This window comes from Cyrtonyx montezumae, unplaced genomic scaffold, assembly GCF_038088225.1.
Source record: "Cyrtonyx montezumae isolate F1298 unplaced genomic scaffold, pur_monq_1.0 scaffold_10, whole genome shotgun sequence".
In the NCBI taxonomy this organism is placed as follows: domain Eukaryota; kingdom Metazoa; phylum Chordata; class Aves; order Galliformes; family Odontophoridae; genus Cyrtonyx; species Cyrtonyx montezumae.
In genome coordinates this window covers 32,867,380-32,881,473 of record NW_027071826.1, presented here as the reverse complement: position 1 = coordinate 32,881,473, position 14,094 = coordinate 32,867,380, and the positions used below count along the sequence as shown (strand labels likewise).

The following is a 14,094-nucleotide window of genomic DNA, read 5'->3' as shown; positions in this document are numbered from 1 at the left end:
GGGAAAAGACAGCATAAGGTAAATGGCAGCAACAAAGTGCTTCTTGATAGGATGAAACAACCAGTGAACAGCATATTTAACAAAATGATACAGACCATTACCCTGCTGCATCTGGGATTCAGTAGACCTGGACAGCTTTGAAAGAATGGTCTTTTCAACCAGTTAACATATTTTAGCCAATTATTTGCTATATACTTAATAATTACAGCTCTCAGTAACATTTTTACACTATTTGGTGTATTTTTCACGTAACCCATTGCCATTTAATACTGTACTTCTAAAAGATGTCCTGGTTGTTCTTGAATCTTGCTTCAATTGGTATCACTGAAAGCAGAGAATGTATCAAGGTCTGCTGAAGGTACACTGCATCTTTTTGCCCCTTACATAAAATGGAAACCTGATAAGTTTTAAGGTTCCCGCAGCTGACTGCAGTGCTGCCTACCCTTCAGGTGGTAGGTGGGTGAGCGCGTCTTAGCTCAATCTGAACTTTCAACCTAAGCAAAGTTTAGTAGTTATTCTTGAAGAAGGTCACGTGTGTATTCTCTTATTTACTATAAAATAATGCAGTGAATGCGGAGAGCTTTTGTATGTCTTTTTCCTTGTAGTTGTTTGGTTTTGTTTCGCTTTGTTTAGAATTCAGTTTCTTCATGTAATTTCCAGGACACCATCTGTCGTTGTCCAAAAGTGAAATTTCAAGATAAAAATTCACTTGCTGGAAGATTCACAGAAACTGAGAGTGCTACAGAAAGGCAATCAGCATTTAACTGGCTTTGTTCATAAACACCTGAATAGAATAACATGCTCATGGTTTGACGTAATCAGTTTCATAACCATTTGCCTAGAAAATAAAAAGATTTAAGCAACTGCATTCACAGCTGCCTTCACTGCTTTTTTTCTATGGGTCAGTCTGCACAGCTACTGCTCTATCTTCTGCTTTAAAAGATCTTAGAATTCTGTTACTGTCAATTAACTCAGTGCTTCACAGTAGCAGTAAAGAGCATGGGTAACTCCTCAGAAAATACTGGAGGATACTCATTTCCTTTGGATTTAAATGCTTCTGTTAACGTTCAGATTAGAATTTTATGAGTCCTTTAATGCAAAGCCTATGAGAGAAACTGTACTACATTTCCTAGTTCTAAAAATCAAACTTCCAAATAAAAATTCAGATCTAAAATGTATCCCTAATGTGTACAAATGTATTTTTTTAATATGTATTTTAAATAATTACTGGAAAGTTTACACACTTGATATTAAGGTCGTGCTAAGTAAACCTATGAGAATGAGGATGCTGTTGAAGCTTTTTGTTTGGTTTAAATAACAACCAAAAATCTATTCACTGGGAGGACAGTAGGAAGTTGGGGAAAGCAGTCAGTGTAATTCTTCCTTAGACCCACAAGCAGGTAAAAGAGTTCTTCAGACTCCCCTTTAACCTGCTAGTTCGGATACTCTCAGAGAAAGCATACAGTCTAAACAATAATAGAACCACGTAATCATTATTGTTGCTAAAGACCTCTAAGATCATCTAGTCCAACTGTCTACCCATCACCAGTATTGTCCACTAAGCCACATTCCTCAGCATCACATATACACACTTCTTGTACACTTCCAGGGATGGCAACTCCACCACTTCCCTGGGCAGCCCATTCCAATACTTCACCACCCTTTCAGATGGCAAAAAGGAGTTTCCTTCTTCATTCACTTTCAACAAGTCTAAATCATCAGACTCAAGGGACTGCCTGTTAATTTGAGTAATTCTTTACACTGCCAGTCAGTAAGATGTGTATACTGAGATGAAAAAACACATATTTGGGATGAAAAGGTTTTATCCTAAATACTTACTTCTCATTAGTATTTTTCAAATTGTGTTTTTATCCTAGATTTCCATGTTGCAGTCTCTTCTTTGTAAAACAAATATAATTCTGTTATTTGAAACAAAGTCTACATAAATGAGAGATGATAGAATTCAGATCTGTGACAGTACCTGATAGTTGAATATACAGATTTTGAATTAAAACTCATCAACTCATTTCTAATCTTTCTCTTACCGAGCATTTAATCTGCTTGAGAGTGAAGAACAGCTGTTTCTTTTTTCTTTTGTATTGTTTCCTTTATAGTAATTTTAATAGTACCTCAAAGAACACTTGCAGTTAGCCCTCACTTTAAAACAGAAGTAGACCATGAGCCTTCATAAACATACTGAATTTGCATCATGTTAAATGTATTTGCCTGATGATTAGAGAGTGCCTCCCACAATTAAATTCTAATTAATCTAATCATTTCTAATCTACATTGATTCAGATTTTCATTTCTTCTATTTCTTTAGTAATTTATTCTTCACACCGTTTGCTCCTTCCTTAGCAGCCTATGTCATCTCAAGCAATTCTTATTCTACTTCCCATATGTGTTTTTTCAGTCTCTGAATCTTTTCAGTTACCAAAAAAGGTTCCTGGCACCAATCCCATGTTGCCTTATTAACCTACATTCTAGAATTTCTTTCTATATCTACTCAAAATACCTCCACCTTAGTACTGCCTCAACATGAAAAATTTGTTTGAGAAGCCTCTACAGTCACAGACTACTCCCCAAGTTCTAGTACTCTTCATCCTAATCCCACCTACATCTCCACCTCAAAAGTATTTGCAGTCAAAATAAAATCCAGGCAGACAAAAATAAAATGGACTAAGAGCCAGGATTCAAAATACTAAGAACTGTAGAGTTGTAGAAAAAAAAAACCTGATGTAAGTGCAATTTGTTTATACATGTTTCTCACAGCTTAGAACAGACTATACAAGCGACACTTCATATAACAGACACTGCTATGTTTACTGCAATTTACTGCCAAACTTAGAAACTGGAGGAAAACCTCTGCCATGTCATCAGCTGTATTGAAACCTTGGGACTGAAAGAATGAATGCCCCAAACAACGTATCATTGGCTTGCACCTCTAGGTAATCTAGCTAATAAATAAGAACAGAATCGGCCACCTTATGCAAATCATTACATACCCTTCAGATATGTAAAAACCAGTGTATTCTGTGGCAGCAGATCATATAAAATCCACTGCCTACTGACTTCAGAAGCTTGAGTTTTGTGATCATTGTGCACTATTACAGAAAAAGGGGTTTAGATGGATACAAAAATGTGTGAATAATGATGTGAATAATTAAAAAAATTAATTTCTTAGATTCCATCATATTCTTGGTGTACAAACAGTGCAATACATCTCCTTCAAGTCTTATTTTTATCCCTTTGAAAACCTGTCACTCTGTCATCTGCCTGCTGCAAAACAAATGAAGGTCATTTTTTGTAATCTATATCAAAGGTGAAAATCATGCTATTGCAAATAGCACTACAGAATAGAATAGTGAAATAGGATGTAAACTGCTTGCTCCTTTACTCTGTAAAAAGATTGTCTACATGACACCTCAGTGTACTGAAAAATATAGTGAGCACCAAAAACACTGAACAACCAAAATGCTAACATTAGCCAGTGCAGATGGTCAATGATTTCTTCAGGGAAACGTAGTCCTACCAAACTTCCTGCTTTGAACGTTAACCACCTTAAAATCCTATTCTGTCTTAGTGCTACAGCAAATGATTTTTAGCTAAACAGACATATGACCATTAAGAATTCCTAAATGTTGAGTAAATACAAAGCTACCAAAAAGACTGAAACCTGATAGTACAGTTTCCAAAAATTCTTACTTCAGTTACATTGTAGGGCACTGCAATGAAAAACAAAAGGCAAGAGTTGTGCTGTTACAAAAAACATCATACGTATTACATTCTCTGTTATTACTCATGTTTTCTGAAAACAGTACCATTGTGTGTGTTTGTGTACACATACTGAAATTACAGAATCTTGGGAATTGCTTTCTTTTCAAAGTTAACCGTCTGTTTAAAAAAAAAACCATAAGCAGACAAACATACAGAAGACAAGAACACTGATAAAAAGAAAAAAAATTTAAAGCTACTTAAATTGTTTAGCTCACCTTTCCAACAGCAGCAGCCACTCTGTTGGTCTCCCCTGCTCTTTGCTTTCATTGCAATGTCCAGCATTATGGCTGAAGGAATAGAGTACAGCAGAACCTCGCTAATTTACCTTACGAATTCACACACCTCATAATTTGCATACAAAAAATTTGCCACTTTCCCAACTTCTTAGGAAAAATCAAATTGAAAATCCAGTACAAGTAGATTCTATCACTCATACTATTTCACGTTAATAAATACAATACACAATATTGACTATTCATTAGTCAATGAATCATTTAACAGTACAGCATTCATTACTATAAAAAGAAATTAATACAATAAAGACAATACTTTTCATTTAAACATCACCAGATATCATGGTACTGATTTAAAATGTGGAAATTTTGAAAGGGACTCCCACCAGTGAATTAGGGAGGCTCTACTGTACTTTAAATTATAATATCCTCATCAGAATTATCTTCTTGACAACTTTCTCCAGACAGCATCACATGGACAAATACCAACTACACTCAGCTATGTCCTGCTAATATTGTAACTATAGTGCCCTATCACTGTTGCAACTATTTAGACGTCCTGTTTAAGAAGACTATTCAGTTTACTTCTGGTTGTTTGTTTGGTTTTTTTCCTGTTCAGATCTGTTTCTGGTAATGTGCATTACCAAGTGAAATTCATTGCTGATACAGTACTCTCATACAGATTTGTTTTCACAAACCTTCAAGCCAGACATCAGAAAAATGATTCATTGTTATCTGTCAGTCTTTTAATATAACCAATTGCAGCTGGCATTTCTGATCCGGGATCACACTTGACAAGCATATATAAGTTAACAGTTCAATATAATTCATATGCTTCTTCAGGAAAAGAAAAAAAAAAGGTATATTACATTTAATCACATCAACAATTGATAATTTTGAAAAGAATCTTACTGGTCGAACATCCCCACATGAGTTCGTGAATTGTCGTGCCAAGCCAAAATCCAGCATATAACACTTCCTACAGGTGCTAGGAAAACGTCCCATAGCAAAGTTAGACTAGGAAGAAAAACAAACACAGATATTCATTTTTTTTAATCTTATACATAAATACATATACACATTATATACACATATATATGTTTTAAAACATGTACGTTCTAACACAGTTACGCAGAAAATCCATGTTTTCTTCTCCATCTTTCCTTCCATATTTTCAGTTCTTTTAATGTTTTCTTCAAACGCATTGGGATTTTAAGAAGATCAGACACTCAAGCTTGCTATATCTGAACCGCAAATTACATGACCCAAATTGATGGTTATCCAACCTTATTACTTAAGAGTCCACGCATTTTTAGCGAAAATTTTATTTGCCTCTGTGGATTAGCATTCCACAATAACTCTATTAAAAAAATAAAATAAAGCCTATGATTTTTAAACAGACCTGAACTAATTCAGACAACTTATCTCCCACCAAATTCTCTCAAAATGCATTAAAAGATAAAACGTGAAATGGTTCTGCAACACGAAACTGAAACCACGCATCTTGGAGAGTTGGAAGCTACACTAAATTACTTTAGAAAAACTATTTTTGTTTTTGTGCTAAGGGAGCTCATGGTACCCCAAAGTCCTTTAGAACTCGTACTGGATTTCACTTTGGGAAAATCAGAGCCTTGGGGAACACTGCATCTCATGCAAATCTGAAAAGAATAATACCTGAAAGAGGTCTCAAATCTATGTTTGGACCAGAGAAACAAGAAAGTATGAGTAGTTACACTGCACTGTTACTGTTACAAGTTGAGTTTTCACAATATACTGCAAAACATCACAAGGCAATAGCAAATACTCAAAACTTAATCTGATTCTTTTTTGAAAGGAAAAAAAAAAAAGAAAGAAAAGAAAAAGTATGCTTTTCTACACTAAGCAGAGATTCCAGAAAGTAGCAAATAGGCAATATATACTTCTACAGGAATCTTCAGTATCAGATTCCACTGCTACAGCATAGAGTGCAACTTCCTAGCTGAGTACTACTCTTCTGGCCACTTTTTGTGGGTGAACGGTAACCATTACAAGGAAAAGAAAAGGAACTAAGACAGAAAGTGATTATTTGCTTATTGGGATAACCAGTCAGAGCTGAAAAGTTGAATTATCTTTGGACAAGAGTTCTTTTCAAAACGTTATAATTTTCACCTAGATAGAAAATCACAGAAGGGGTAGGGAAGCCAGAGACAAGCTAGACATGCTGAACAACCCTTACTGATCCATATCTCACTACACACAACAAACAATCTGGATAATATTTAATGTTCACAAATATAACTGTTCTAGATGACAAATGTGCACCAAGTAAAAAAATCAACAATAAGCACCAAGAGCTTGCAGTGAGAAATTGCAGGAATGCACAAAGTAATAGTGCTGATTGATGAAAAACCTTGTTGGAGAAGAATGCATTGATTCCACCTCAACAGTACCAGACACCAATACATATCAGAAGTCAAAACATACACAGAAAGGACTGTAACAAGATAAAAGGAACATTTAGGAACTCCTTTGAGCAATGCAACAATTATTTCTTAGGAGAGAGGACTGATTAATCATTTTTACATATAAAATTGTTTAAGCTTCAGTTCGACAAACTTGAAAGGTTATAGAAGATAAGATCCACACTGCAAGACTCATCATTGCAACATTCCAAAAAGGTGAAATGCTTGTTCCTTGCTTCGCATTGCAAGTATGCAAGTATACCATAAGCTTTAGGAGACAGCTTGACTACAAGATACAAATTTTGAAGCAAAGTTTCAAGCACAGATAATCTCTTTGATGAAAAACACAAGGCCACAATGGTAAAATCAACTGTTCAGGTTTTTCTCCCCCAAATCCACCTAATTATGTATTTAGATTTACGTATAAGAGTTGCTTCACGTCAGAGACAGAGGATAAAAATCAATCAAAACCATGCATTGACATACGTGTGATCAACACTAAATACTCTTACTTGCATTATGCTACAGATAAAGAGTCAGAAGCGTTAACTATGGGAAACTGCAAGGAGGGCTAAGTACTCAAGGCAGTGATGAAAAAGGACAAGGTTACTGTCACTGCAAACCAACAATAATTAACAGGAAAATTCTACTTTGATGAATAAGCATCCAGCTTTCGATTCTTTGTCATTCTTCCTTTTTAGATCATTCCAAAAGTAATGCCTCATTTCTGTCAGTGGAAATGACAACAGATACAGCACTTCATAAAGCAAATTCTTAACTACAAAGAGCTATTTTTCAATGCAGTCATTGCCACTAGCTACATTTTTTCACTAGCTATGAATGAACTAGACTCCACATCCAATGCTTGTAAAAATCTGCACCAATGGAGTTGAACCACTGTTTCACAGCTCCTATAACATCATTGTTGCTACAAAAAGGTTGCCCCTGGAGTTCACTGTTCATCTGCCTGAACAGGTTCAAGTCAGAAGGTGCCAAATCATGACTGTGCAGTGGGTATGGTAGGACAGTCCAGCAAGAAATGGAAACACGCTCCACAATCTTCAAACTGGTACGGAGCCTGGCATTATCACATTTCAAGAGAAATACTGTCTTCTCTGGCCAGACTCTGAAAGTTCAAGCCTTCAGCTTACTCAGCATCACGATGTAGTGGTCAGAATTGATGGTTTGTCTGGGCTCCAGGGAATGCAGAAGAATCACCCCTTTCCTATCTAGAAATACAGTGCATATCATTCCATCTGCTGAGGGCTGCAACTTCAACTTTTTCTTCAACAGAAAATTCAGGCTGCCACTTCATGCCCTGCTGTTTTGATTCCAGCTCCTAGTGGTGATGCTGCTTCGCATCATCAGTACTGATGCAATCCAAGAAATTGTCACCTTTAGCTTCATATTGGTTTAATAGGTCATGACAAACTTGAATACAGTGTACTTTCTGTTCCTGTGTCAGCATTCATGGGACCCATATGGCATAAACTTTGCAATATTTCGATGTTGCCAACACAGTTTCCAATTCATTGAAGCTGATGGTCAGTTCTGTACAGTTCTCTTGTCATAATCTGGTGATTTGTGTGAGCGAGCTGATTGAGACTCTCTTTATTTCATGATGTGAAAGCTATGCATGGCCATCCGGAACATGACTTGCCCTTCATGTCACTGCCACCATTGCTGAAATGCACCGCTGTGATAACATCCACTGTTTGGTTTCCACGAACATTCAGCAAACATCAATGAATGGGTGTAATTTTTTCTGCATGGAAGAACTCAATTACACACTTTGCTTCACACACACTTCCATGTCAGATGCCACTTTGTGAGACTGTCCCCAATTGCTATCTGTAACACAATACGTATATAATGGAATATTGGCAACGTATATAATAGAATATTGGTGGGAAGGTCCAACTTCTACTGCTGTATCACCAATGTTCACCTCTGATGACTCCCATTTTATAATATTGGCCCATGACATTATTTTTGGAGCAGCCCGCATAGAATAGAATACACTCTTATTTCTGCAGCCATCCAATGCTCACATATTTGCCTGTTTTGTTTTAATGGTTAGACTCACCGGTTTTATGTCCCTGTGCAGGAATCCTACAGAGTGAATACTTTCAATAGATTCCAAAATCTGCCTCCCAAGCCGCAGAGTGGTACTAATTGTGAATGTTCCTCGAGACTGGCTCCGACGCAGGTCTGCCAAATTTCGACCCTGTTAAATTCAAAAGACATATAAAGAAAAAAATGCCAACAATCACCTAATTTCAACATTCACTGATAGCACAAAGTCTTCCTGTCACATCTTTAGCTCTAGGGGTTGACCATACAGTACTCTTTATCCTTGAATATGAAAACAAGTAATAACACAGCTAATGAGTAGATGAGATGTACCCAAATTTCTACAATATTAAATTTACAATTTATTTTTTAAAGTATTAATTTTAGTATCTTTCTACAGCTAAACAACATGGACCAAAACAGTATCTAAAAAGCAAATCATGTATTTCTCCATCAAGGATACTTGAAAAAAGAATGTCAGAGAAAATACTCACGGAGAGTTTTTTAAATTCATTTCTTAATGGAAAAGTATGTAATTTATTTAATTAGCGAGTATACCTTAGATGATTTAACCAAACAGATGAAAAACATTAATATAATGCAGTAAATATATTCCCATGACATCACAGAACCATTGGTCTATCAAAATAACCAATGATCAAGAATGTGACTAACAGCTCAATTCTTTCCCCAGCATCACATCCACTTAGGACCACTCACTTCTTTATCCAGCATTCATATTTACCAAGATGACAAAGGACAGTAATACTGCAATTTTAAATGTTAATCAACTATTTCATTTTCTTTTTTTTAATAAACTTGCAAAGAGTTTATCTTTTCAGTGATCTGTTGTTGTCTAATCAGTAATCTGTTTTTTGTTTTTTGTTTTTTTAACTTTCATTCAAAAATGCCAACAAAATGAAAGGACCAATATATTATATTTTTGTCAACCTCCAAGTGAAGTCTTTAAAGGAACGTGTATTATCACAGAAAACATCTTTTCAATAGTCAGACCTTTCTAAAGATGGAAACTTTCTCTCTTTGAAAAGAGTATATGAAAGGTACAGATATAAGGAGAGGTTACATTTAAGTTAGCTCCCTACTACTTACTTATTAAATTCAAATTCTTTTTTTTTCATTTGCCATTCTCTAAAATTTTACTGTTTTCATACTATTTTCATGTTTGGGTAATAAAACAAAACACACAAGCAAACTTTTGAACTCTGTTTGACACACTTACCTGCAGCTGCATGACCACATAGTTAAATCTGTCATTCCTTCCACATCCAATGAATCTACAGACATGATCCTTTCCTGAAGGGATAATAAGAAGAAATAAATCATGCAATAATAATGAAAATCTGTGTTTTTTCTCCTTTACATTTCTAGCAAGTGACAAGAAAAGCTCAGACAAAACCCTAGAACTTAGTGTCACAACTTCTAAATACTTCCTTTTCAGTTGACAGAACAATCGCCTACTTACTAGCTCCTTAGGAAGCTCTCCACCAAACACCATTTAAACAGATAGATGTATTTATTGAAAAACAAGAAAAAAAAAACAAAGAAAAAGAATCTCATGATTCATCAATATAATTTCTAAACTGATTTGAAAAGAATTCTCTACAATTTCTGCAAGTACGTTAAGTGCCAAACTATAAATAACATTGCTTTTCTTCTATTTCTTTTTTCCATGCATTTAAGTGAAAAGGAAAGTACTACAGACAACATAGTTTTATGAAAGATCTACAGCAAATTTCTTAAGATGAAGTTTTGTATATTCATTGCTGCCATTTCCAGTTAATGAATCTACATCTTAAACATCTATGACTCACTTTACAGTTACTGTGGGTATGCTGAAGGAACATGCTCAGAGAAACACATTAGTCCACTTTATCATGGGTAGATTCTCATCTAAAAAATCCAGTATGTGTCCAAAACTTGATTCGCCCAAGTAAATCAAGCCTAAATTCCAACTGTGTGGTAAATTCTCTGGAAACTATATTTCATTAAAAAACTGAGGAGATGGCAAAGGGCAAAAGTAGGGCCTAAACACATTACTCAAATAACCTAATCCTCTAATGTACCTATTACATCTTTGCAGATATACCTTGAGATCCTTTTCTCTAGATGCATAACTGTAAACATGTGACTAGAGAAGAAACAAAATATGAGTGAGCTGCAGCAAATGGCTATGGCCTTTGAAAGATTTCTAGGCAGAGTACAAGGACTAACGGCCATTCCTCAAGCTGCACTGTATCACTATGGCTAATTTTGTAAACCACACCAGAGGGAACCCATCATCAAATTATGCTGCAGAGATGTAAATGAGTGAGATAAGAGTCGGTGAGGTTGTGAGACAGAAACCAACTGAGGGAGTCTCACTCTCACTGAGTGAGATACGACAAATCTGTCTTCTCTGATCTGACTGTGTGAACAGATGGCCTAACAACATGATTAAATAGAACAACCATCTGTTACAGCAGATTTCTTAAAAAAAAAAAGTATTTAAAGAGTTAAACAGTATTCTGCCAACAAGAATTAGGTGACAGTATCACTGGCATGAAAAACCAAATAAATCAAGGAAAGTATCAGTAATTGAACTGTAATAAATGGCTGTATCAGTCAACATACTCCTCCATCACAATTAAGAGATAAGTCATATAGCTACTCACATACTTAAGCATGTTTTGAAAGACCAGGGTCTTAAAAGAGCTTCTTTGAAGTTTGTCATTATTCACTTAACTGCATACCTACAAAGTTATGACTCATTTCACTCCGGCAACAAATGACCACACTGTTTAATTTTAAAATTTCTCAAAGCAAAAATAATTAAAAAAATAGTACAGCCCTGCACTTCTGCCAACAGCTATGCTCATTTCAGTTTCACAGTTTCTGTGAAATAATATTCTAGTACAGAAACACATTAAAGCATCATCACAGCCATGAGAACATGCACAGTTCCAGTAAAGACTGAAAGATGTGTTTGGCTGGATTGGGACACATTACACTATTTCCTTCCCAAAGCCTGTTTCTTCCTAATTTCCCCAGAAAATATACGTATAAGATTATATGTATTTTTAAATAAATCAGCCCCACACATCAAGAGAATTCTGGCTAAATAAAAGCTGATATCACAGGACATTTGCTACTAGAAAGTAGTTACAAAAGTATCCTAAAAGAATTGTCTACAATTTTACCTTATCTAAATCTATAATCTGCAGAAGGAAAAAAAGTCAAAAATAAGAATAAGAAAAAATACTGAACAAGAAACAAAGCATTTAATAAAAAATATTCTTTGGGAAGCAGTAAAGAAGTTTTTCTCTACTTCTCCACATTATCCATTTTTCTTGCTTTTCTTTCTTTAAAAGATTTTTAGCTCTTGCACACTGAGAACTTGTGAAGGTACAAAAGTTAATGGAAATGGCTCCTAAGTGTCAAGATTTTATGTAAATTACTTTCCTCTACCATAATCCAACATCCTATTTGATAAAAAAAATCAGTCAAGTACAGATAAAAATACATACACACAAATATCAAGCTACATCTTTCTGCAAATTGTAGATCTCAATATATCCATAAAGTTCATTCTTGTCACATCAGTTACCAAAGCCACTTTCCTGATTACCATCAACATTCCTCATCTAAAGTCACAGCAGTTGCACGGTACTGTGTAATCTGAACAGTAATAACTAATGGTCACCTTCAGTGTTACTATCATATAAGCACAGGCTTCTTTTCTACTTGTTTGTTGGCTTTTCTTTTTCTTTTCTTGCATTTTTAGACTGTGCAAGACAATGATTACAGATAAATAAAATAAATAAATAATATTATTTAGATTGCTTTCACATGAGGAAAGTTTGTCAAAAAGTGTCTTCGAAAGCACTCACACGGGATCAGTTTTCCGGTTATGTAAAAACTTCCAATTATTATTTTCTCTGGAAAAAAAAATTACTGAGAAAATAAATACCAAAAACCAAGAGGTCTTTGTGTTATACATGTGAATTATTTGCCTCTGTGCATCTGTTGTTCTGGTGTGCCATTACTCAGTTCTTTGCATCTAGACAGCATTTCCTAGGATTCAGTAGAATTGAAGTCCTCCACAGGAAAACTGTGAAGTTAAATTCTTAAAGTAAGATTGATACAAAAATTCTAACTTCTGTAAGGTCCTACAGCAATATTTGGAAACGACCATTTCAGCCAAAAGGTAAAGAGGTTAAAAGTTTTTAAGAAAAAAAAAGAACCTCTGTAACCTTTGAACTCAAACTTCACCACACTTTGAAGTAGAAGAGTATTAAAAATGTTGTATTATAACAATTTAACAACTCCAATTTGAACTCCATGCATCTCTAGACTAATGCTAATATTCAAAAAAGCTTATACAGACTCCTTGAATCTTCTTACTCAGCTGTGCATTAATAGATGCTTTGGTGAAATTCTTTAAAAAGATATGAACACAGGAACAGTTTGTCAACACTATCACACGTGACATACTTGCCCTCTTAAATCTATAAAGGCTGTCAATTTCTGTAGCAATGTGACCTTTACAGCTGATTAGGCAGCACCATATGTCATGCAGATTTTGTTTTATTCGAACTCAGAGCACAGAAAAAATCTGTCTGCTGACAGAGACCAATAGATTAGTCGTAATCTTTCAGATTCAGAATAAATTGTTTAAAGAAAAAATTCTTTAAAGTGTTTAAAGAAAACACTCTTTATTCACATACCATGAAAAGCGGTGAAGAGATACCACTGCATACTTAACTATTATTACTAGCTTCAGACATTAAAGTAGTAAAAGGTACATCAAAAGTGAGTATCCAAAGCCATGATCCTGAAGAGAGAAGGAACTGAACCCTAGAAGTATTCTAGATACTAATTACTTTTTCTGCAAATTAAAGGATTCAAAATTTGTGGGATTTGGGTGTTTGTTTTTGTTTATTGTTGTTGTTACCTGTTCTATTTCAGGTATGCTGTTGCTGCTTTTCTTAATTATGCTTCCAATTTCGAGCTTAGAAATTTCTTTGCAAGTATCGACAAGAAAAAAAGAATTAGAAATATTCTTGTCATTGGTGCTAAATGAAAGACTATCAACTAACTAGATAGGTTTTCTCTTTTATAATAGACTACTTTTTCTGAACAACAACAAAAAAATAAGAGTAAAAAAACAGTCAAAAGAGCAAACAGATCCAGAATAAGGTACAGATGAACACAGGTTTTGCAAACAATTTAATTTTTCATCCTGTTACAAAGAAAAAGTTCATTGTAGCAAAATTTCAGTAGGCAAGTAAAATCTGAGAGAATATGGAGAGCACTTAAACTAAATTGTGATTGTATTATTTTTTTAAAGATAAACTGACATGCTACTTCCTGTATATCCAGGGTATACTCATACCTTGCAATTTCTTCAACACAGCTACTTCCATTTTCAGCACTTGCTTTGGCTGCTGAGCTGACTCGACCTTCAATGCCACATTCTCCCGAGTAAGCAAGTCCAACACATCGTAAATTTCTCCAAATCCTCCACCTCCTATTTTCCTTAACTACATTGAAAAAACAAACAAAAATAGAAT

General features: G+C 34.9%; 1 protein-coding gene across 1 annotated transcript in view; it reads right to left on the bottom strand.

The window, feature by feature from the left end:
- The window catches only part of TTBK2 (tau tubulin kinase 2), a 74,181-nt gene that overhangs the window by 34,688 nt on the left and 25,399 nt on the right, over positions 1–14,094 (bottom strand). Inside the window, exons 3-6 of the mRNA XM_065754734.1 lie at positions 13,917–14,064; positions 9,765–9,838; positions 8,538–8,678; positions 4,923–5,027 (exon numbers count right to left, since the gene is read on the bottom strand). Coding sequence (XP_065610806.1) covers positions 4,923–5,027; positions 8,538–8,678; positions 9,765–9,838; positions 13,917–14,064 — 468 coding nt within the window. The remainder of the gene's footprint in view (positions 1–4,922; positions 5,028–8,537; positions 8,679–9,764; positions 9,839–13,916; positions 14,065–14,094) is intronic.